At 42.1% G+C, this 24,236-nt stretch overlaps 1 protein-coding gene across 1 annotated transcript in view; it reads right to left on the bottom strand.

The window, feature by feature from the left end:
* The window catches only part of LOC111960755 (spectrin beta chain, non-erythrocytic 1), a 107,051-nt gene that overhangs the window by 75,522 nt on the left and 7,293 nt on the right, over positions 1–24,236 (bottom strand). The window contains exons 2-5 of the mRNA XM_070442916.1: positions 12,663–12,878; positions 12,415–12,420; positions 9,323–9,378; positions 2,815–2,863 (exon numbers count right to left, since the gene is read on the bottom strand). Coding sequence (XP_070299017.1) covers positions 2,815–2,863; positions 9,323–9,378; positions 12,415–12,420; positions 12,663–12,813 — 262 coding nt within the window. The 5' untranslated portion in view covers positions 12,814–12,878. The remainder of the gene's footprint in view (positions 1–2,814; positions 2,864–9,322; positions 9,379–12,414; positions 12,421–12,662; positions 12,879–24,236) is intronic.

Below are 24,236 nucleotides of genomic sequence, written 5' to 3' on the forward strand. Positions count from 1 at the left end.
GAATGTGTCGCGAAAGCGGGAACATTGCCTTTAAAAGCTGCATTACTGACCAAGCACGATTGGATTTAATCCCAGCCTAGGTAAATGGTATTCTCTGGTACTTACTTATCAGAATTCAACAACTGAGGGCATAACAGAAGTTAACCTTCAATGATATATTTCGGAGTATCCTGCAAATGGGGAGTCAAGGTCAAATAGTCAGTCAGTGTATCTAAATAGAGTAAATCAAACTTGTAAAGACTAGAACTACACTCTTTTTCAACACTCAAGTTTGCCCCCTTCCCCAACCAACCCATTCAAAGACTTCTTCAGTTCCATGACTTTCTGTTGCCCTCTTTTTTTGTCTCTCCATAAAATATGTCCTTGCCAGCAGCAGAACAGACGGTCATTTAGAGGCCGACTGTGGTGGAAGCCGGGTTGGCAGGGCCCCGTTTGCAGACAAAAGTAGTACTTCAGCACTCAAGTCTGTGTGGTGGTAGTCCAGCTCATTGGTGTGGGGAAGTAGCTACAGTCTTGTACAGAAGCGACTGGAGTGCATCTAATAACTTCTTTACACTATCGTGCCGACCCAATCCATACAATGTTAGATCGAATATCGTCTTTTCACACGGCCCTTTCCAGCACGGCTTTAGCAACTATGGCGGATGTGTAACCAAGCCAGCTCAAACTTGTCAAAGCAAATGATTGACCTAAAAACCCCACTTCAAGGACCCAGATTAAACCTACTCCTGGATGAAAAGGATCAATGGAAAATCTCCATTATAAAAGTGCTTTTAAGTACAGGAATAAGCTTCATCTGGCTGAGAGAAACCAGCCTTAAATGTTTTAGTTAAAACAGAAAAATACATGAGACCTGACAATGCACTTTCAATTTCCTTTCGGTTGATACAGCCACGGGACAGCTGTACAAAATTATTTGCTAAATGTTTTTCACAGTTCATGTCTGTTTGTAAAAGGTCACTGGCACAATGACACCACGCTGTTATGCTGAAAATATAACACATTTACGAACTATGAACCAGAGAGCTCTGCCTAAAATCAGGTAATGCGATAGACTAGCGTCCTATCCAGGGGTGTACTTGTACATCAAGCTGTCTCACGCTACAGAAACAGGAGATAGGCTCCTGTCCTATGAGCAGTTCGGGCTTGAACAAGGTTACTACTTAACTCGCTAAAAATCAAGGGTCACGGTGATACAACCAATGGTAATCCTACTCCACTTACAGTAAGTCTGACATTTTCAGTTGAACGTTACTGTTCCTAGATCCTGTAGACTACACTTTGAGACCCTATCAACACTTGTTACAGTAGAAGTGTTGCACTAAAATTAGCATTATCAGCACACCAGGTCAATCCATAAATTCTGTAATATCTTCACTCAATTTAAAAAATAAATACTATGAAGCATGCTGGCACTACATGACACAAGAATAGTAATCAATAAAGTTGACTCTGTGATGTTTTATCAATTCAGTCATCTATAACTGAGTAAAGCCAATAGACCAGAGGGTGAAAGTTCAAGTCTATCTCTCTGTCTTCCTTTTCATTCCGGCTGCTTTACAACATTGGACAAGGTTTCGGCAGTTAGTAAACTCTACACAAAGCTACATATTAACAAACGGCACATATTCATCCAGCCGTATCCACATAGTTGTTGTGGCCAGGTTATACCATTCAAATGAGAAAAACTGGACAAATTCTGACCCTTGCTGTAAATGTAATGACCTATTAATGAAAAGGGGACTTATATATAAAATATATAGAAGAGACACATTCAACAACACAATAGTGCATTCAGACACAATATCTCATAGAGAGACTGAGTTAATGACTGATATTATCTGATATTAAGACCACATTCTCTTTGGGATGAGAGAAACCCCAACGAAGATGTCAACAAAAATCATCTACATGTCAACAAGAACAGCAGGACTATAAAACAATGTTACTATGATAATGGTTACATTACCATGTTCATTTCTCCTTTTTTTTCTATTGCAGTCTAGCCTGGGGTTCATCATAATGAAAATATGAAAATGAATGTCAAAAATGTATTTAGAAAATAAGTAATTTTGTATCAAATGTACTAAACAATAGTAAACAATATCACACAATATAGCACAATGACATACTGTACAACTAATAGTGATGCTATATAACATATAGTAAGCCGTTATCCCTGTTTTGTAAAAATAAAAAATATTTTTTTTAAATAACACACACAAGGCTAACTATTTAAAAACATATTGTTAAGCGCTATAATTTCCTAGAATTTGACTCCTTGAAAGTGTATTTGCATGGGATGGCTGGACAAAACAACCACTCCCACCTTCCCTGTCCCCTCTCATGCTATTGTTGTCCTGACTACCCACCAAGAACTAGCATGCATGCCAGTTAGATAGCATCGTGGATTGTGTGTTTGTAGACAGAGGACCTCCTTCGAAAACAGCTATTTAGTATTTTATTGTCAACACTAAATTCCTATCATCCAAAAAAGACACAGCCTTATAATCCAGTCTGAAAGTCATCCTTACGCCAGATCATAGTGCTGCCATACTAAACGTGTCATATCCACCACTAACAGTCTTATAGGTTTAAGACACCCAATTTGTTTTATTTTCTAAGAAGTAAAAGAACAACAATGAAATATAATGCTCTTCATCCAACTAACATTACCGTGATAAAGAACTGCCAAATTCAACACAGAGGATCCTGAATTCTCTCTCTAGACCTCGCCGTCTATCTGCTGACAGAGCATATAGCATAGCAACACCTATAAACAAAAGGCGACTGCAGTCTCCATCATTCACTTACCTTGAAGCTGTTTAAAGCGCCCTTCTAACATGTTGTAGTTGAAAGCAACCTGAGCGGGGTAACCAGAGTCCGGGTCAGTGTATTGTACATCTTGCCCACCCAACTCCCAGTCCACTTCCATAGTTCCAAACTAAAACTGGGACCCTCAGAAAAAAACACAAGCACAGCAAGGCGAAAAACGGAGGGAAGTTAAGAGGGATCCAATGGGCTTTTTTAGCCTCCTACCGCCAACCTTGCTACACCACAAGCTCCAAAAAAGAATCCAGTAAAAGTAAGGAAAGGAGGGAATATTCTCAAGGACGAGACTCTTCCCAGAGCAGCCACTGAAGGAACAGGCGTGGAGAAGCAGGATCTGTGTCAGATAGGGGGCACAACATGCTTCTTCTTCTCTCTTGATTGTTCTGTCTTCCCTCTCAACCCATTCAAAAGCAGCCTCCACCCCACCCCCTCTCACGCCCCCCTCCCTCTGGTTGTGAGCTGCTCACCCATTCAGGAGTACAGGCTTTTTAAAGAGTGGTATTGCCCCCCAAAAAATCACTGCACCTCATCCTCAACTGGCAGACAGTTAAGGAAGGAGAAGGAATAGGTGTCCAATAAAAAAGAGAATGAAAGGGTTTTTCTCAAACGCAGCACACCTTTCATAAGTCTGGGAGGAGGAGGGGATGGGTTTAAAGAGGGGAGGGGAACAGGAGTTTGTAATTTCGTCAGTGGCTAGCCACTGCCTGGGAGCTCAGTGATGATGTCACCGCCTCATTTCCATGATGGCCCCAGCAGTGGGGAGAAAAAGGAAGGAGGTTGGGCCGTACCAAGCCTGAAGAGAGGAGGGGCTAGAGGGAAGCTAGCCAGGATACAACCCCCCCATTTCCCAGCATTGTTGTTCAGTTAGAGACAGAGGAAAAATCTGGCCATTCCAGAAATGTATAAATGCAGGTTTTAAATTATGTGAGCGACCAACGTCCTGTCAAAAAAGTGACCCAACAAACGTCCTGTTTCAGAGGTGAACTGAAAGCCTCCCCCTCTTTCTTCCTAATGGACGAATAGTCCGCATATTGGCTCATGAATGGTTGCTTCCCAAACAAAGGAGGAGCACACTCAACCAGTTTCCACTATGCAGAACATCACAAAGCAAAAAGGATTCTGATTACAAATCAAACATAAATGGTCAAGGTACCTCTGCGAACATTGCCAGGGCAAGGACAGACAGATCTCTCTCTAAGCAGAGAGACCTTCTATAACAGTTAGTGTTTGATTCTTTGAGGCTATGAAAGTAGGAGCTTAGGATAGCAACAGATAAGAGTTGGTTAGGACTAAAGATGGTACTGTATCATTTGAAGATTAATCTATTTGTCAATCAAATAATAGAATGACTCAAAAATCGTCCAAAAGAGGTGGTCTTCACAGATAAATCCCTTAAACAATGTAAACTATGCTTGGGTCCAATTATTGCTCACACAATTTCTATTTGCCGCAAAACTGATAAACAACGTAACTGGGAATCAAAATGGCATGCCCATACAAAAAAAATTCCGCAATAAGGGCGGCCTTTTGCATCTCCCCAATGGTCCAAATGTGGAATCCGTACCTTTTCTGATATTATGGACAGTAATGGTTTTTGAACATTCTAAGAATTGAAAGACACATACACATTACCAGGCAACTCCTTTTTTCTATAGGTCTATTTACAACTTAAGTCACCTATGCTGGCCTATGGTATCCCTCGGGAAACCCAACTACCGAACCATCCAATATTGGGATTTATAAAGAAATTATCTGGGCTCCCAAAATAACTGATCTCTATAATATACACTGAGTATACAAAACATTAGGAATACCTGCTCTTTCAACGACATTAGACTGACCAGGTGAATCCAGGTTAAAGCCATGGTCCTTTATTGATGTCACTTGTTAAATCCACTTCAAATCACTGTAGATGAAGGGGAGGAGACAGGTTTAAGAAGGATTTTTAAGCCTTGAGACAATTGAGACATGGATTGTGCATGTGTACCATTCAGAGGGTAAATGGTCAAGACAAAATATGTAAGTGCCTTTGAACGGGGTATGGTAGTAGATGCCAGGCACACCAGTTTGTGTCAAGAACTGCAAAGCTGCTGGGTTTGTCACGCTCAACTGTTGCCCGTGAGTATCAAGAATGGTTCACCACCCAAAGGACATCCAGCCAACTTGACACAATTGCGGGAAGCATTGGAGTCAACATGGGCCAGCATCCCTGTGGAACGCTTTCGACACCTTGTAGAGTCTATTTCCCGACGAATGGAGGCTGTTCCGAGGGCAAAAGAGGGGGAGGGTGCAACTGAATATTAGGAAGGTGTTCCTAATGTTTAGTATACTCAGTGTATAAACAACTTTTGGAAAGTTCATATTCTGAGCTAGTCATTAAAAAAGTGTGGTCCACAGATAAGTGAATCTGTACAACCCTTTAACTGGAACAGAATATGGAACTTGGCATCCCGTGATCCGAACCATCAATTTATACTATACATTTAAGTTACATTTATACTATACATTTAAGTTAAGACTGTATTTAACACCAAGGAAATATTTTACGTTGGATGGAGACATGTTGGATTGGTGGGGATGGGATGGGAGGTTGGGGGTGGAGGCTCACTTCTTTTTGTTTATTTTCCTTTACATACAACATTTGTTATTACCTTTTAACTCTGTAATATGATCATAATGATCAATACTTAGTATTTAAGTATATTTTATAAAAAATAAAAAAAATTGAGTGGCAGCCCACAGGTTAATATGATGTGAACTGAATATGAAATTATATGAAACCTTATGTTGTACCTGCACCCCACCCCCCAAATAATTAAAAAATTAAAAAATTTAAAAAAAGTGGTGACACACAACAAAATCATTAGTAAAGTCCAGATAATCCTAGTAAATACAACCAAATGAAAACCATACCATACAAGACTAGGCTCTGCCAAAATGTTTTCCACAATGATTCCCCCTTGGATTTAACCACTGACTCAACCATGTAGCCTTATATTCATAGCAGTCTCAGGAGTTCTCTGCCGCCGAGTATTTTTGCTACATAGCAGCACCATCAACAATATCCCATTTGTCCTCCTCCTGTTCATGAGAAAGCCTTGTGGCGAAGGAGGAGGCCACAGATATGCTGCCTTATACCTACTCCTCATGATGTTATGAATTCATGCTCATCTCAGTACCACGAGTCTTGCAAATCGAATCATTACGACAATGGACACAGGGAATGAGAAAAGGCCAGAAAGGACACCGTCTGTCTGCCTGTCTGTCTGTCTGCCCAACCTTAGACGTAGATCCTTAGATGTAGATCCCAGTAGTTCATGTGCTTGGGCAGTTTGATTGAGGAACACTAGAATTCCCATAAAATAAATTAGATTATTATGTGTTAAATAATATTACATTTGTTGTGTCACAATAAAGCATACGGGAGTGGTAAAAAAATTATTGTATATTTGAACAAATATACAATGGGTAAAAACACATGATGAATATGCATTCCTAGTTGTACAGAGCCCCCAAAAATGTGTGAACTGTAAATGGAACAAACGAGACATTAAAGACTTCCTTGGTTTGGTCACAAGGTATCCACAAGGCCATAGCCTGCCTAAGGGCTATTCTTCCACAGCCTCCCTATTCTTCTATAACCTTTTGATACAAGCCTTTTCATCTAGACTTGTAACGCACGGTTTTAAGTCAGATTCTTAGTCAAGAAAAATACACACGTCCTTCCACATGACTCACCTCATAGGAATGTCTATGAAACAGAGAAAGGAAATAGGGTGGTGACATAGGGTTGTGGGTTTCTGGGTGGGTTTGTGTGATGGTCAACCTCTGTGATAATCAGACAAATTGAAAATACCAAAAACTTGAGTGAAATCTCTTTAAAATGTCAAATTGAGTTGTTCATCAAAATGACACAGTCATCCATTCCTTTTCCTTGTGGCAAAGTTAATGTAGATATGCTTTTATTTTAGTTGGATGTGAAACAATAGGGCCTTCACTGAGCTCATGAAGTAGCCTCTTCTCAAGTTTCACATGATGCTACAAAGAATGAAGTCAGAACAATTCATGGAGAATGGCCAGATTTGCAGTGAGTGGAAAATGTATGCACCAAAAGAAACCTTGCTATGCTGACTTACCTTGAAATAGCATACAGCATCTGTATGCAGGTCTCCTATCTTAATTTGATCACTCTGTTGTCACAGAGAAGCAGGGTCAAATTAAGATAGCGTGTGTGTGTGTGTGTGTGTGTGTGTGTGTGTGTGTGTGTGTGTGTGTGTGTGTGTGTGTGTGTGTGTGTGTGTGTGTGTGTGTGTGTGTGTTGTGTGTGTGTGTGTGTGAAAAGTAGCTGCTGCTTTCGCAACAGCTAATGGGAGTCTTAACAAAATACCAAATACCAAATAATTTACCCACAATCCACTGCTTTACACTTCCCCATGTGTTCACATCAGTTATTCTACGTGTCTAATCAATAATTAAAATAAAGACCCTCACTTAAGGTGTGTAGATTCCAATCTGGCTTCAAAGTAATACTTTACATTAAGTTGCTCTTATACCTGTGTAGTAACCCTGCAATTACTACAGTCACAACATTGTTGTTACAAAATAATTGTGTAATATTTTAATACCTTAGTGATTGCAAAGAAATGAAGTTGAGCAGTATTACAAAACAAACAGCTAAACTCCATTACTATGTATTTCAAATGCAATTATTGAAGTCCATTGTAACAACACGTTAATCCAACGTTGATATTGGTGTAATTACAGTGTTACTGCACAAGTATAAGAGCAACTCAATGTAAAGTGTTACTGGCTCCACTTATCAAACAGGATGGAAAACTTGCCCAGCAAGCAGCGTGTATAACCGGCAATATCCCCTTCAGCGATGGCCTCTGACAAAATGATGGAGACCATCCATTTTTGGAAGTTAGTAAGACGAGAAAAGCTTGTCAAACAGAGCGTGAAAAGGGTGGGACTTAAGTCGGGGAAAGCTCAATTTTATGCAAATGTCCGGCAATGTGGTGGCGTGGTTGATCAATCGAAGCTCACTATAGTTTATAGCCCCTACTGGATTGGCTGTTGATACCTAGCACTACCTAGCATGCTGTCGGCTTGCTAGCACCCAAATGGTAAGCCACTCTGGGAGAAGCTAGCGTTGCTAGGCGAAGCAATGCTTGCTTGTGGACATTGGTCATAAGAGGTGAGTTTGAAAGCTTACCAACAAAAGAACTTAAGTAAAAATACTTTAACGTACTACTTATGTCGTTTTTTCGGGTATCTGTACTCTACTTTACTATTTATATTTTTGACAACTTTTATTTTTACTTCACTACATTCCTAAAGAAAACAAGAAACTGGTGCCATCTGCTTTGCTTAATATAAGGAATTTGAAATTAAATATACTTTTACTTTTGATACTTAATATTTTAACAATTACATTTACTTTTGATACTTAAGTATATTTAGAACCAAATAATTTTAGACTTACTACTCAAGTAGTATTTTACTGGATGACTTTCCCTTTTACATGAGTAACTTTCTATATTTTAAGGTCAATTTAGTACTTTTTCCACTACTGTTGAACGCCCTGAAATTGGAAGGTAGGAAGATCAATCCCCAGCCGAGTCATATCAAAGACTACATAAAAATTAAAAAAACATCCCTCTCTGCTTGGCACTTAGCATTATAGCTTTAAGGATTGGGGGTAAGGCCTTGCAACAGACTAGCGTCCTGTCCATGGGGTATACTTTTAAATCAAGCTGTCTCACGCTACTGGACCAAGAGATATAGGCTCCTGCCCTATGTACTCTTCTGGCTCGGACAAGGTTTAATTGTCCAAGGCTTACTTAGGGTTTAATAGCAGGGAACAGGGCTAGTGAGATTTCCTGAGATTTCCCACCCAAACCCATTCTTGTTTCCTGGGACAAACAATGTTGAGAAACCGTTAAATTATAATAAATATTTATGCCTTCTCAAGTCCCCAATAGAAAACATTCCTTAGGCTACTTGCATGGCTTCTATATATTGAATTGCCTACTACGACATCTCGACGTTGTCACGCCCTGGCCTTAGTTATCTTTGTTTTCTTTATTATTTTAGTTAGGTGAGGGTGTGACATGGGGGATGTATGTGTTTTGCATTGTCTAGGGGTTTTGTATGTTTATGGGGCAGTGTCTAGTCTAGGTGTATGTATGTCTATGGTTGCCTAGATTGGTTCTCAATTATAGACGCGTTGTCTATCATAGTCTCTGATTGGGAACCATATTTAGGCAGCCATATTCATTAGGTAGTTCGTGGGTGATTGTCTATGTCTATGTTGCATGTATGCAATTGTTTATATAGCTTCACGTTCGTCGGTTTGTTGTTTTGTTTAGTTTGTAAAGTGTTCTTCGTCTTCGTTAATTAAATATGTATTCATTTCACGCTGCGCCTTGGTCCTCTCTTCCACCATACGACGATCGTGATAGAATCACCCACCAACAAAGGACCAAGCAGCATGGTAAAAGGCAGCAGCAGCGATCGCAGGACTCATGGACTTGGGAGGAAATTCTGGACGGGGGAGGACCCTGGGCACAATCTGGAGAATATCGCCGCCCTCGTGAAGAGCTGGAGGCAGCTAAAGCCGAGAGGCGGTGGTATGAGGAGGCAGCACGGAAGCGCGGCTGGAAGCCAGAGAGGCAGCCCCAAAAATTTCTTGGGGGGGGCTCTCGGGGAGTGTGGCAAAGTCAGGTAGGAAACCTGCGCCAACTCCCCGTGCTTACCGTGGAGAGCGAGAGTACGGGCAGACACCGTGTTATGCGGAAGAGCGCACGGTGTCTCCTGTACGTGTGCATAGCCCGGTGCGGTAATTCCCAGCTCCTCGTATCGGCCGGGCTAGAGTGGGCATCGAGCCAGGTGCCATGAAGCCGGCTCAACGCATCTGGTCTCCAGTGCGTCTCCTCGGGCCGGTGTACATGGCACCAACCTTACGCATGGTGTCCCCSGTTRGCCAGCACAGCKCAGTGCGGGRTATTCCACCTCSCCGCACTGGCCTGGCTACGGGGAGCATTCAACCAGGTAAGGTTGGGCAGGCTCGGTGCTCAAGAGCTCCAGTACGCCTTCACGGTCCGGTCTATCCGGTGCCACCTCCTCGCCCCAGCCCAGTACCACCAGTGCCAACACCACGCACCAGGCTTCCAGTGCGTCTCAAGAGCCCTGTTCCTCCTCCACGCACTCGCCCTGTGGTGCGTGTCTCCAGCCCGATACCACCAGTTCCGGCACCACGCACCAAGCCTCCTGTGCGTCTCCAGAGCCCTGTACGCCCTGTTGCTGCTCCCCGCACTAGCCTTGAGGTGCGTGTCCTTAGCCCGGTACCACCAGTTCCGGCACCACGCACCAGGCCTACTGTGCGCCTCAGCAGGCCAGAGTCTGCCGTCTGCCCAGCACCGTCTGAGCTGTCCGTCTGCCCAGCGCCGTCTGAGCTGTCCGTCTGCCCAGAGCCGCCTGCGCCGCCCATCTGCCCGGCGCCGTCTGAGCCGCCCGTCTGTCCGGAGCCGTCAGAGCCGCCCATCTGTCCTGAGCCGTCAAAGCCGCCCGTCTGTCCTGAGCCGCTAGAGCCGTCCGTCAGTCAGGAGCCGCCCGCCAGTCAGGAGCCGCCAGAGCCGCCCGCCAGTCAGACGTTGTCACGCCCTGGCCTTAGTTATCTTTGTTTTCTTTATTATTTTAGTTAGGTCAGGGTGTGACATGGGGGATGTATGTGTTTTGTATTGTCTAGGGGTTTTGTATGTTTATGGGGCAGTGTCTAGTCTAGGTGTATGTATGTCTATGGTTGCCTAGATTGGTTCTCAATTAGAGACAGCTGTCTATCGTTGTCTCTGATTGGGAACCATATTTAGGCAGCCATATTCATTAGGTAGTTTGTGGGTGATTGTCTATGTCTATGTTGCATGTATGCACATTGTTTATATAGCTTCATGTTCGTCGGTTTGTTGTTTTGTTAAGTTTGTAAAGTGTTCTTCGTCTTCGTTAATTAAATATGTATTCATTCCACGCTGCGCCTTGGTCCTCTCTTCCACCATACGACGATCGTGATAGACGTAGCTACGGTAGACAATGTCCAATCTCAATCTCCCTCTCACATTCAAATCTCCACTAATGTGTGGCACTGGCAGAGGCTCAAATATAAACTGTTGCTAATCACAAAACGGCTGATACACTTTGACCACAAAAGCGCTCGAGGAAATAAACATTTTCACAAAAAAAAGCACAATGTTGCATTAACAAAGGAGGGCGTACGATTGGCTACTGGTCAGATTCGCAGACAATTGATCAACTGCGCTATCCATTGTGCTGAATCTCCGCTAGCCTGTGACAGTCACCACAATAAGTGGGTTATCATGAAGTATAAACAGCCACAGCCTTCTCAAATTCCCCCGATAGCAGGTGCAACGGGAGATAAACGGGAGATAAAAGGGTCAACAAGCTGCCTGACATCTTTCAGTCAAAGGTAGGCTTAAACTAATGTAATTTTCACTAGACCTCATAATATTTTACCAGTCGGACAGCGCTTCATAGGCCTAGCCTACCTTTAAACTAAGCTACAATGATTCTCTACACTATACTAGCTTATTTTGTCACATAAACTGAAATCAGCCGAACTATTAGAGCTTTAGCAACAGGAAATGGCGGAGCGATTTCTGCATATTGCAACTTTAACAGAGTATGTTGGCTTCTCGTGTGGGCGTGTGTGTGTGTGGGCAGGGGTGGTTACAGAGTTACCAAGCCACTGGGAATGTAATGATGTCCCCTTCTGTTTGAGTCATATGGGGCGAGATGATTCTCAGATGCAACACCGTTACTGTAAACATCAAGCGGGCCCTCTTCAATCAAACGTCTTGAATTCATATGCCGTTGACTTCATTCTCATTTTACAAAGTTTTATTGCAGAACAAAGTTTAATAGCAGAATGACCCGTTTTTGATTCAACCCAGGGCGCCTGGTTACTAGTTTGGATTGGAAGGGCCTCTAGTAGGTACGTGTTCATGCAGCCATTGAAGACACTCTTGACTGCAGCAAGTGGAGTTGGGGGAGAGGCGTATGCTCCGCTGGGCAGGAATGCAGGAAAACACAGTCATGTGAGAAGCAGGATGCTCATCGGAATGCCAAGGGCTTTTTTTCCCCCCGAGTTCTCAAAACAGCTTGCGGTCTCCGGCCAGCAAGAAGAGAAACCAAGGAACACTTTCTCATTTCTATTTTTGATCATTTTTTCTCTCTTGTCAAAACATTTTGCTCAATTGCAGGGTTGGCTGCTGGTTCTGCGCATGCATTTACCTAATGAAACTCTCTCTGTTCCAGTAAGCCTAGGTGACTTTGCCATGGGGATTTTGTACCTAATCTCTCATTTAAAACAGCTCAATGATAGAAAGTCACAACCATTCTACTATTACCAAATGTCATGTCAATCCACCAACAATAATTGCACCAAATTATCATTTCTTATTTTCTCAGTTGAATTTCTCAACACACATTGATCTATATACAAATTAATGATGTGGTTGCCGGGCAGTTTCAAAGAGGCTTCTTCCCTATCGTCCTGTATCTGTCCACCAACATCTACCTTGAGCGTTTGCTTTGCCTGCCTGGAGTGCCAGGTGGGTGGGGTTTGCACTTTTGCCATCGTTTTTGTTGGTTTCATTGCATCAGGCAAGCACAGCTCCACTATTTTGAATAGTATTTCAACCGAAGTCCAAGTGTACATCATCATACGACCATTGCTATTCTATGAGATTAAGTGAATGCAATGCCAACAACAGGGGTTATCATTCTTGGCACTAACTCCTCTCCGCCTCACTCACCTGCCAGGGCCTTGATGCGCGAGCGCTCGAACAGGCGAGCTGAGCTGTTCTCGTTGTCCCACTCATCATCCCAGCGGTTGTTGACCGTGTCGCTGCTGCTGTACTGCTGCGTGATCTCCATGTGCTCATAATCCGCGGCTACTGTCGTCATCCTGACCTTTCACCTTTGACCTTTTCACCGATTATACTTCCTCATCAGTGGCTTCTGATGAAGCCCTGCAATCACAGACAGAGAGAGACATGTTCACATACATGCTACATTCAGTTAGGACAGCAGGGCTGTATTAGGTGTAGGGTGAAGTTGCCCCTAGATGCTGATCTTGGGTCAGTTTAGCATTTTCCCCTTTATAATGGTTTGTGGTTGGGGGAGGGAAAGCTGATTCTAGTTCTGTACCTGGGGTAAACTTCACTGAGAGGTGGAATTACATATCGTAGATGGCGTTCCAAGTCGTCTTTATGCAGTCATGCTGTGCATCACAGCAGATTGCTGTATCATATTAGTGTGGTTGTGAGATCTGATCATCTGTGCAGCATGACTGCAGAAAAGATGACCTGGAATGGAACCATTGTATAAGGGCAGAACTATGGGGATATTTTCAGTAAGATTTCAGCCTGATTTATCACGCTATACTCTCGATTGGCTGCCTAAACATGGTGCATAGGTAGACAAACAGAGCAATAGTACACAATGGCTATCTCTTGGTTTAATCACATTTTCCAAATATGTCAAGGATTTAAACCCAATTATAGATATGTGAAAAGTGAGAAACTGAATGACAATGGCATTTTGTCATAATAGAAATTACATTATAGGGAAATGGAGACAACAGTGTTTCCCCACTCAAAGTGAATTAGCCAACAATGTTTTGCTGCTGCCTAAGGACAAACTAATCAAGACACACAGTGCCATCTTCTGGTAAAACCCGAGACTCACTTCTACCAGATCGTTTTCTATCAAATATACCACAATCATTCAGGGTATCCCTTTCCTGCAGTCAATGACCAAAAGCGCCCCCTTTGACCTCATGGGTGGAATGTTATTCATATTTTTTGTTATATTTCAAATCAAATCAAATCAAATAGTATTTGCCACATACACATGGTTAGCAGATGTTAATGCGAGTGTAGCGAAATGCTTGTGCTTCTAGTTCCGACAATGCAGTAATAACCAACGAGTAATCTAACCTAACAATTCCACAACTACTTTATACTTTACTTTACTTTAACTACCTTATACACACAAGTGTAAAGCGATAAAGAATATGTACATAAAGATATATGAATGAGTGATGGTACAGAACGGCATAGGCTAGATGCAGTAGATGGTATAGAGTACAGTATATACATATGAGATGAGTAATGTAGGGTATATAAACATAAAGTGGCATAGTTCAAAGTAGCTAGTGATACATGTATTACATAAAGATGGCAAGAAAAATATTTCAGTCTTCTGTGATGTATATAAAGTTGATGGCAGCATTAGATTCAAAATACGATATTCCCATTTTTAAATATAGCAACCATGAAAGTCCAGAGTGCTTTATTTGAAATAAATGTATTGATATCGAATGGTATGATGGTAGCCATCATTAATAGTGATAAGAAGCGAAACTGCTGTTTGACAAAGCAAGTTATTGGTACACTACCGTTCGAAAGTTTGAGGTCACTTGGAATTTTCCTTGTTTTTGAAAGAAAAGCACATTTTTTGTCCATTAAAATAACATCAAATTGATCAGAAATACAGTGTAGACATTGTTAATGTTGTAAATGGCTATTGTAGCTGGAAACGGCAGATTTTTTATGGAATATCTACATGGGCGTAGAGGCCCATTATCAGCAACCATCACTCCTGTGTTCCATTGGCACGTTGTGTTAGCTAATCCAAGTTTATCATTTTAAAAGGCTAATTGATCATTAGAAAACCCCTTTGTTAAAAGTTAATTTGTGTAATTTCTTTCCTTCTTAATGCGTTTGAGACAATCAGTTGGTTTGTGACAAGGTAGGGGAGGTATACAGAAGGTAGCCCTATTTGGTAAAAAAAGACCAAGTCCATATTATGGCAAGAACAGCTCAAATAAGCAAAGAGAAACGTCAGTCCATCGTTACTTTAAGACATGAAGGTCAGTCAATCCGGAAAATGTCAAGAACTTTGAAAGTTTCTTCAAGTGCAGTTGCAAAAACCATCAAGCACTATGATGAAACTGGCACTCATGAGGACCGCCACAGGAAAGGAAGACCCAGAGTTACCTCTGCTGCTGAGGATAAGTTCATTTGAGTTAACTGCACCTCAGATTGCAGCCCAAATAAATGCTTCACAGAGTTCAAGTAACAGACACATCTCAACATTAACTGTTCAGAGGAGACTGTGTGAATTAGGCCTTCGTGGTCAAATTGCTACAAAGAAGCCACTCCTAAAGGACACCAATAAGAAAAAGAGACTTGCTTGGGCGAAGAAACATGAGCAATGGACATTCGACTGGTGGAAATCTGCCCTTTGGTCTGATGAGTCCAAATGTAACATTTTTGGTTCCAACCGACATGTCTTTGTGAGATGCAGAGAAGGTGAACGGATGATCTCTGCGTGTGTGGTTCCCACCGTGAAGCATGGAGGAGGAGGTGTGATGGAGTGGGGGTTCTTTGCTGGTGACACTGACAGTGTTTTATTTAGAATTCAACGAACACTTAACCAGCATGGCTATCACAGCATTCGGCAGCAATATGACATCCCATCTGGTTTGCGCTTAATGGGACTTTCATTTGTTTTTCAACAGGACAATGACCCAAAACACACCCCCATGCTGTGCAAGGGCTATTTGACCAAGGAGAGTGAAAGAGTGCTGCATCAGATGACCTGACCTCAACCTAATTGAGATGGATTGGGATGAGTTGGACTGCAGAGTGAAGGAAAGCAGCCAACAAGTGCTCAGCATATGTGGGAACTCCTTCAAGACAGTTGGAAAAGCATTCCTCATGAAGCTGGTTGAGAGAATGCCAAGAGTGTGCAAAGCTGTCATCAAGGCAAAGGGTGGCTACTTTGAAGAATCTCAAATATAAAGTATATTTTGATTTGTTTAACACTTTTTTGGTTACTACATGATTCCATATGTGTTATTTCATAGTTTTGATGTCTTCACTATTATGCTACAATGTAGAAAATAGTAATAATAAAGAAAAACCATTGAATGAGTAGGTGTATCCATACTTTTGACTGGTACTGTATATAATAATTAAACTAATAATACTCCCAATCCGATGCTTACGAAAATAGGCCTCATATACCCTACAATAAAGAATAATTAAGAATAAAAGAAAGAAAGAGAGACGGAGGGCGTCATTATTATCCTCTTCATCGTCGGCGTTGTCATTATCACAGCTCCTACAGTTGATGGAAGCAGCAGTGTACATACAGTACGTACTTAATTTCCCTAACCAGAGGCCTCCACAGTGACTACGGCTGCCTTTTACCCACTTCGCCACTTAGCAGACAATTCTAAGTGCACATGATCATCAGCAGAAACTGCAACCAAAGGGCTCTCCACTTCCTGTAAACATTAGTAGTTGTCTATAGATTGCCTCAGCCTTTTCCTCCTTGTCTTATACGTTGTGTATCCCCCTCTATCCCTCCCCTGTCTAGGCATGAGTCCCAAATGGCACCCTTTTTCCTTTTCCCTAGTGCCCTGCTCAAAGTAGTGCACTATAAAGGGAATAGAGTGTCATTTGTGACGCACCAAGGGTGCAGGATGATATGTATTGTCATGAGTCTTGTCCTGGAGGCAGAACTGAGTGATTTCGGCTAGATAGGCCAGCCGTAAAGTCAAAATTAGCTATATTGTAAAAATTACAAAAAACTAAAATTCGCTTCTTGGTCTTCATTTAAGGTTAGGGTTAGGCATTTGCAGTGTGGTTAAGGTTAGGGTTAGGTTTAAAATCAGATGTTATGAGTTTGTGGATGTACCAGCTAGTGATGGCACTGCAGAGCTGCCTCCATAACAAGATTCATGATGAAAAATGCTAATCTGCTCCTAGGACTGCCAAGCCATTACCGCCAAAGAGTATTCAACTCAACCAATTTCATTAGCTGGTTAACAACACAACTAATGTCTATATTTGACTAGTTATCTGAACATACAAATTCTCAAGTTCTCAGTCTGTGTTTTCAAAAAAATAATTCAAATAATTTTAAAGATGTAGTCCGGGGTCTTAAGAATTTACAAATGCGTAGCATATTGTACGAATTGGAATTCGTAACATATCATGCACATTTTATTAAATGCAGGACATAACATATCATACGACATAGATGAGGTAGAACACAATTGTGCAAAATCTTCAGGGACCCGTTTTGGCACACGATCACAACATTCAAAACTGCTGGCTGAAATTATGCAAAAGCATTACTTTACGGCAATCATTGATAATACTTCTGCTCAACTGCACTGTACTGATCTTTTATGTCTTCTTTAATAAAAAATGTCCATCCATATTATATATATTTTTTTACTTTTACCCCTTTTTCTCCCAAATTGGTAGTTACAGTCATGTCACTGCAACTACCGTACGGACTCGAGAGAAGCGAAGGTGGAAAGCCATGCGTCCTCTGAAACACGACCCAGCCAAGCCGCACTGCTTCTTGACACACTGCTCGCTTAACCCAGAAGCCAGCCACACCAATGTGTCAGAGGAAACACTGTATAACTGGCGACTGAAAGTAAGCTTGCAGGCACCCGGCCCGCCACAAGGAGTCACTAGAGCGCGACGGGACAAGGACATCCTGGCCGGCCAAACCCTCCCCTAACCCGGACGACGCTGGGCCAATTGTGCACCGGCTCATGGGTCTCCCGGCCATAGTCGGCTGTCACACAGCCTGGGATCGAACCCGGGTCTGTAGTGCGCCACTCGGGAGGCCCCATCCATATTAAAAATACAAAATAAATGTCCTGTTTTGATGGAATGATTCAAGGGGAGATACATTTTAATCATCATAAGAAGTCCTAGGATTCAGAAAAAAGTTCATTAGCAATTATGCATTAGTGGTCTTAACATTTACTGGATGTAAGAGGATATATCAGCCCTCGAGGAAATGGCCTTCGTGTTAATGTCCTGAAAGGAAAGAAGAGCTAATAAGGGTCCTCTGGGGCTAGAACAACTCTAATGGAACAGGTAACATGAGCCCTCCAAACACTCCCTAACCCCGTGGAAAAATCACATGAAGATATAAAAACAGACTTCAGTCAAACCTAAAGTATGGCAAAAAGCAAATGCAGAAGTGATGCATTGTTCATATTGAGATACAGGTATACTTTTTGCTGAGTGAGTTTAGATCAGACTGTTAGGGGTCAGGTAGTAGATTCAGGTTAATCTATTCTTTCCTTGTAAGAAATCCCTTAAGAATTAGAATTATGTTGTTAAAATGTTGTTATTTCTAGTGTGTTCTTATGCCAAATACTGACTGGGTTTCTTAAATTCCTTCGTGTGTGTACGGATTTTTCCTGCAAGTCGACATGTACTCCCTGCCTGCAATATAGCGTAAATTTCACTATAGACCTTTCCATCTACTAATTTCAGAGAGGAATAACATGAAACTACCCACTCTGCAAAAACTGGTTGAACCAATGTGGTTTCCATGTCGTTTTAAAAAGAATCAATGTGATGCCATTGAATCAACATGAAAAACTGATTGGATTTGCAAAAAGTCATCAACGTAAGGGAATTTCGTATTTTTTTCAGCCAACTTTAAATCCAACGACATGGTGACATGTTTTGTTGATTTCACGTTGAATTCACATGAGTTGACAACTCAACCAAATGTAAATCAAAAAGAGATGTTGAACTGACGTCTGTGCACAGTGGGTAGCCATCCTTTCTCTCTGAGAAACACTACAAAGCCCTACCATACCACCACTAGGTGTCCTCCTCTTCCAAAGGCTCTCACAACTGCTAGAATTATCAAGTCAGACTCAGTACCCCCTTCCCTCTCCTTCTCTCCACTCCCCTATGACACATTGCTTATATGCAGCTGTTGGATCATTTCCTTTCTGCTATGGTCCATCTCAACATAATCCCTAGATCGCCTATAAAAGCCCTAAATGGCATTGGACCCTCCAACCTGTCAGATCTACGAAACTTCCTTTTTCCTCTCACACACCACGCCTTTGGAACTCCCTTCCCGACAATCTCAGGGCTGCTCAAACCTATGGGATATTTAAAGCAGGCCTTTAGACTCATCTCTATTGGCTGGCATTTCTGGTCGATATATTATCATTTTTCACCCCACAGCCCTTTTATTCGGAGTAGGGTGAAGTTGTCCCTAGACACTGATCATTTGTCAGGCGGGTTAGGATTGGGTAAAGGAAACTAATCCTAGCCTGTACCTAGGGGCAACTTCACCCCACAGCCCTTTCATCCCACTAAATCTAGGGTTTGTTCAGGATAGGTAAGTAATATCATCTCTACACATCACATTTCTATGAGAAACAGTTTGAACATTTCACCTCCTTGAATACACGCCAGGTTAAGAATTATGGCAAAGCAGTCCAGTTCAGCGGTTAAGAACATTGGTCCAGAAACCGAAAGGTCGCTAGTTTGAATCCCCAAGCTGACTAAGTGAAATATCTGTCAATGTGCCATTTAGTAAGTTGCTCTGGATAAGTTGCTCTGGATAAGAGTATCCGCTAAATGACTAAACTATAAATGTAATGATATTTCACTCGCAGACACAATTTCACCCACTAGGGAACTGAGATCCACATTGATCTGAGATGGTGCAATCATATTTTTTACAGATAGTAAGGCTTACGTTCATTCATTTTCGTCATGTTTACTTCACAGAATGAGAGCAGGCTACAAGAGACACATTCCAGTTACAAGGCACCTCCATTGATGGAATACATGCTATTTACATACATTCCAAAAACTGCGGATATGGGGTATATTCAGAATCTGAATGTCCCACCTGCCCCCTCCCCTAAGAAAAAGTATAATGATATTCACACCCTATTCAGATGGTATGACAATCCAGTAAACGTAAATGGGGGATTCTCCAATGATATGTTTCATATGGTATGTATTAATTTGTGGATGTCCATCATCCATTTCGTATGGTATGTAATGAATAACAATTCGTATGATATGTTATGAATGGCAATTTGTCCAATATGTTACGAATTAGCTAAAGTTATGATACGTTTACGAATTCCAATTTGTTGTGGATAGGTGGCTAACATTAGCTAGGCTAGGGGTTAGGGGTTAAGGTTAGAGTTAATCCTTAAGAGTCTAAGCTGGGGGTGGGGGGATTCTACTATGATAACATATGGAATTGTTTTAAGATGGTCATACCAAGGATCATTTAACTATTTGATTTAGAATTTTAGGTATTTTTGATGAAACATTGAATTTGGCCTTACTGCTATTAGCCCATAGATATGCATTGAATGGCAGATTCAGACATGGAAAAACAGATATATTAGAGTGTAGCCCAAACTGTTCAGACGCTACAGAGGTTTTCATGAGAAAACCGATTTTCGGGATGTCTCATGGTCTGACAACCACCGCTGTAGCTTGGCCACCTTCCACCGCAGATGCAGAAAGCCACCATTGGATTGAGGCGCAGCCCATGCAAAAAAACGGATATCTCTACCTTAAAACAGAAGGATTTTGATGGGGATTTTTTTCCATCGTGCTAATTAGATTTCCCACGGGGGCACGGACATCGACTGTAGGGGGTTAAATGGTTTTAAGGTTAGTGTTAGTTAACAAGCTAAGTCGTTGCAAAGTAGCTAAAAAGTAGTAAGTAGTTGCAAAGTTGCTAATTAGCTGAAAGTCCTTGATTAGATTTGAACGCGCAACCTTTATGTTGCTAGACGTTCATGTTATATACGCCCACTCATCCATCGCGACCAACCACCCTACTTTTGGTTTTGCCTTAAGTAACCTTTTGTCTTATGTAACCATACCAAACTAATTTGAGTGTCACGGATTTACATTTACTATGCTACATCTAGTCTATGAGACTAGGCTGCTTCCACCCCCTCACTCTGAGCAATAGCAGAAATTGCAACAGCTTGGATACTAGCTTGGCAAATCACCATGGAGCGCTATATACCCAGAAACCTTTGTGCTATCTAACAGTTGGCTGTTGTGTGGACCCGTTCAGTCTGAAGCTATCGTCTTACCATCTACTCTCCACAATCTCCATCATGTAAAGCTGTCTGGACAAGAGGGGAATGATGGCCATACTTTCCTGATATAGCAACCGTCTGGCATCATTTGTTTCAGTAATTTTCATGCATTCTACATCAGCTCACCATGACAGTGCTGTGTGTTTCTAAACTCGGGCTAAGCCGAGGGTATGCATGTTTAAAATCTACATGGCAATTACACAATACACGATTTACTTTGCAAGCAGGACATTCTAGAGCATACAATATGTACACTTCCCCCTTTTTCAATGTATAAAGCCAGACAATACTTGTTACATCACACATCCCCTTCCCAAACACACACACACAACAAAATCTGATTTTGTGTCTCCACACACCCACACAGATGCTGCTCTACACCTCGCATCGCATACTGGTGCTATGGATACGGATTGCGTCTATTGTTAAGCCCCCCCTTCACTACCTCTGTTTAAAGCGACAGGAGAGACATCATGCCATTCAGTCTTTGTGCATTCAAACATGTATGCTATCCAAGGCATGTAGTTTTGCAGCTGACCATATTACTGTACGACTTGCTTTTTGTAACGCATCACTAGCATACCAGGCAATCGTATTTTGGGAGGGTCTCCTACTAACTGGACACACATGCATGGAATGTGTGTTAGCGCAAGTGCTTGCTACAGCTGTGCTACAGCTTTTTAGCATGACACACACAGAACAAGGCCCTACAGAAGGCACTCATTTATATTCTACTGCATATGTGCTGTAAGAGATACAATTGCTCAGAGTAGGATTTGAAACTAGATAGTTTCTAAATTGTGTAGAATTGTGCCAAAACAAGGCAAATTATGTGAAATCCAGATGATGATATTGGGCTTTGGTTGACAGGAGGCTTGGGGAGTCCCCATAATAGGGTGACTCATTCAGCCCTGAATCCTAATTTACTTTGACATCCGCCTGCATAACTCAAGTTTTTGAGTGCAAATCTTCTATTGACATTAATGTATGAAAGCATGTGCATCACATGCTAGGATTATGAAGGAAGAGATCCAAGCCTTCCAATCAGATCTTTGTCAACTGCCTCCCTCAGCCCCATTAGCTGACCGTATCTCCTCCAACATTATTATATTTACAGTCGATGCCATACTATGCTAATCCCTTTCTCAAGTGAGTTTGTTGACGTATACCATGTCCAGAAAACACACATTCGAAGACATTTTATTTATTTTTTTCATATGAGCTTCATGAATGTTATGATCCATTCTTAAAAGGGTGATCTTTTAAAAATAAATTGTACTCGTCTGCAGTTTCTACTGACACATGCATCCTTAAATAATAATCCAACATTAATCATAGAAAATTAATCTGAGAAATGTCTTGCTACAACAGCTGCAAGATGTTCCGTTTTCAGTTTCAAATGTGCTAATGGCTATCCAGTATACTGTTGGTAAAGGCACACATCCAAAGCTCTTATTATTATGTATTGTTCAGCTATTTGCAAGATGAATGACAAAGCTAGTGGGATAACAAAGAGTATGGACAACAGCTGTGCAGGGTTGAGAACCAAACCTATTTTGTGAACGGAGAAATACCTTTGTGCATCACCATTTTACAGTAACTAAACAATATATTTAAAAATGTGTTCCGTCACTGCATCGCAGTGCTAGCTGTGCCACCAGAGACTCTGGGTTCGCTCCCAGACTCTGTCGCAGCCGGCCGCGACCGGGAGGTCCGTGGGGCGACGTACAATTGGCCTAGCGTCGTCCGGGTTAGGCCGGTAGGGATATCCTTGTCTCATCGCGCACTAGCAACTCCTGTGGCGGGCCGGGCGCAGTGCACGCTAACCAGGTCGCCAGGTGCACGGTGTTTCCTCCGACACATTGGTGCGGCTGGCTTCCGGGTTGGATGCGCGCTGTGTTAAGAAGCAGTGCGGCTTGGTTGGGTTGTGTTTCGGAGGACGCATGGCTTTCGACCTTCGTCTCTCCCGAGCCCGTACGGGAGTTGTAGTGATGAGACAAGATAGTAACTTCTAACAATTGGATACCACGAAATTGGGGAGTAAAGGGGGTAAAATTTAAAATAAAAAAATATTTAAAAAATAATAATAATAATGTGTTCCGTGTCCCAACTGGGGCGTAGGCTAGGTCTCTTCTGAAAAGTGAGATCCAATGGAGTCATTTCACCAATTGATAGTCAAATATACAAGGAAAGGATTGGGACACAGTCTATACCAGGGGTGGGCACACTTTTTGGCTCGGGGGCCACATTGGGATGAAAAAAATAAATGGTGGGCCACACAGATTTTTTGGGGGAAAGAAATGCAAGCATTTGACTTAAATGTCCCCAACCTAACTGTCTTCAATCAAGTGAATTAACCTGTTCTTCTGGCCCATCTACAGTGCATTCGTAAAGTATTCAGACCCCTTCACTTTTCCCACATTTTGTTACAGCCTTATTCTAAAATAGATTTTTTTTAAATCCTCATCAATCTACACACAATAGGAATTGTCAGTAGAGCTCTGAGACAGGATTGTGTCGACGCACAGATCTGGGGAAGGGTACCAAAAAGGGTACCAAAAAATATCTGCAGCATTGAAGGTACCCGAGAACACAGTGGCCTCCATCATTCCTAAATGGAAGAAGTTTGGAACCACCAAGACTCTTCCTAGAGCTGGCCGCCCGGCCAAACTGAGCAATTGGGGGAGAAAGGCCTTGGTCAGGGAGGTGACCAAGAACCTGATGGTCACTCTGACAGAGCTCCAGAGTTCCTCTGTGGAGATGGGACAACATGCCAGAAGGACAACCATCTCTGCATCATTCCACCAATCAGGCCTTTATGGTAGAGTGGCCAGATGGAAGCCACTCCTCAGTAAAAGGCACATGACAGCCTGCTTGGAGTTTGCCAAAAGGCCCCTAAAGGACTCTAAGACCATGAGAAACAAGATTCTCTTGTCTGATGAAACCAAGATTGAACACTTTGGCCTGAATGTCATGCGTCACGTCTGGAGGAAACCAGACACCGCTCACCACCTGGCCAATACCATCTCTACGGTGAAGCATGGTGGTGGCAGCATCATGCTGTGGGGATGTTTTTCAGCGGCAGGGACTGGGAGACAAGTCCGGATCGAGGGAAAGATGAACGGATCAAAGTATAGAGAGATCCTTGATGAAAACCTGTTTTTGCTTTGTCATTATGGGGTATTGTGTGTTGATTGATGACGGAAAAAACGATTTAATCCATTTTAGATTAAGGCTGTAACGTAACAAAATGTGTGAAAAGAAAGGTGTCTGAATACTTTCCGAATGCACTGTATCTCAGTAACAAAAACAGATACAAGAATAATGGGTTCTGCTTTATTTTACTGTTGACATGTTATTGATATTTGCATACAAACGACCTGCTAAAATGGTAATT

This window comes from Salvelinus sp. IW2-2015, linkage group LG1 (genome assembly GCF_002910315.2).
Source record: "Salvelinus sp. IW2-2015 linkage group LG1, ASM291031v2, whole genome shotgun sequence".
NCBI classification, from domain to species: Eukaryota; Metazoa; Chordata; class Actinopteri; order Salmoniformes; family Salmonidae; genus Salvelinus; species Salvelinus sp. IW2-2015.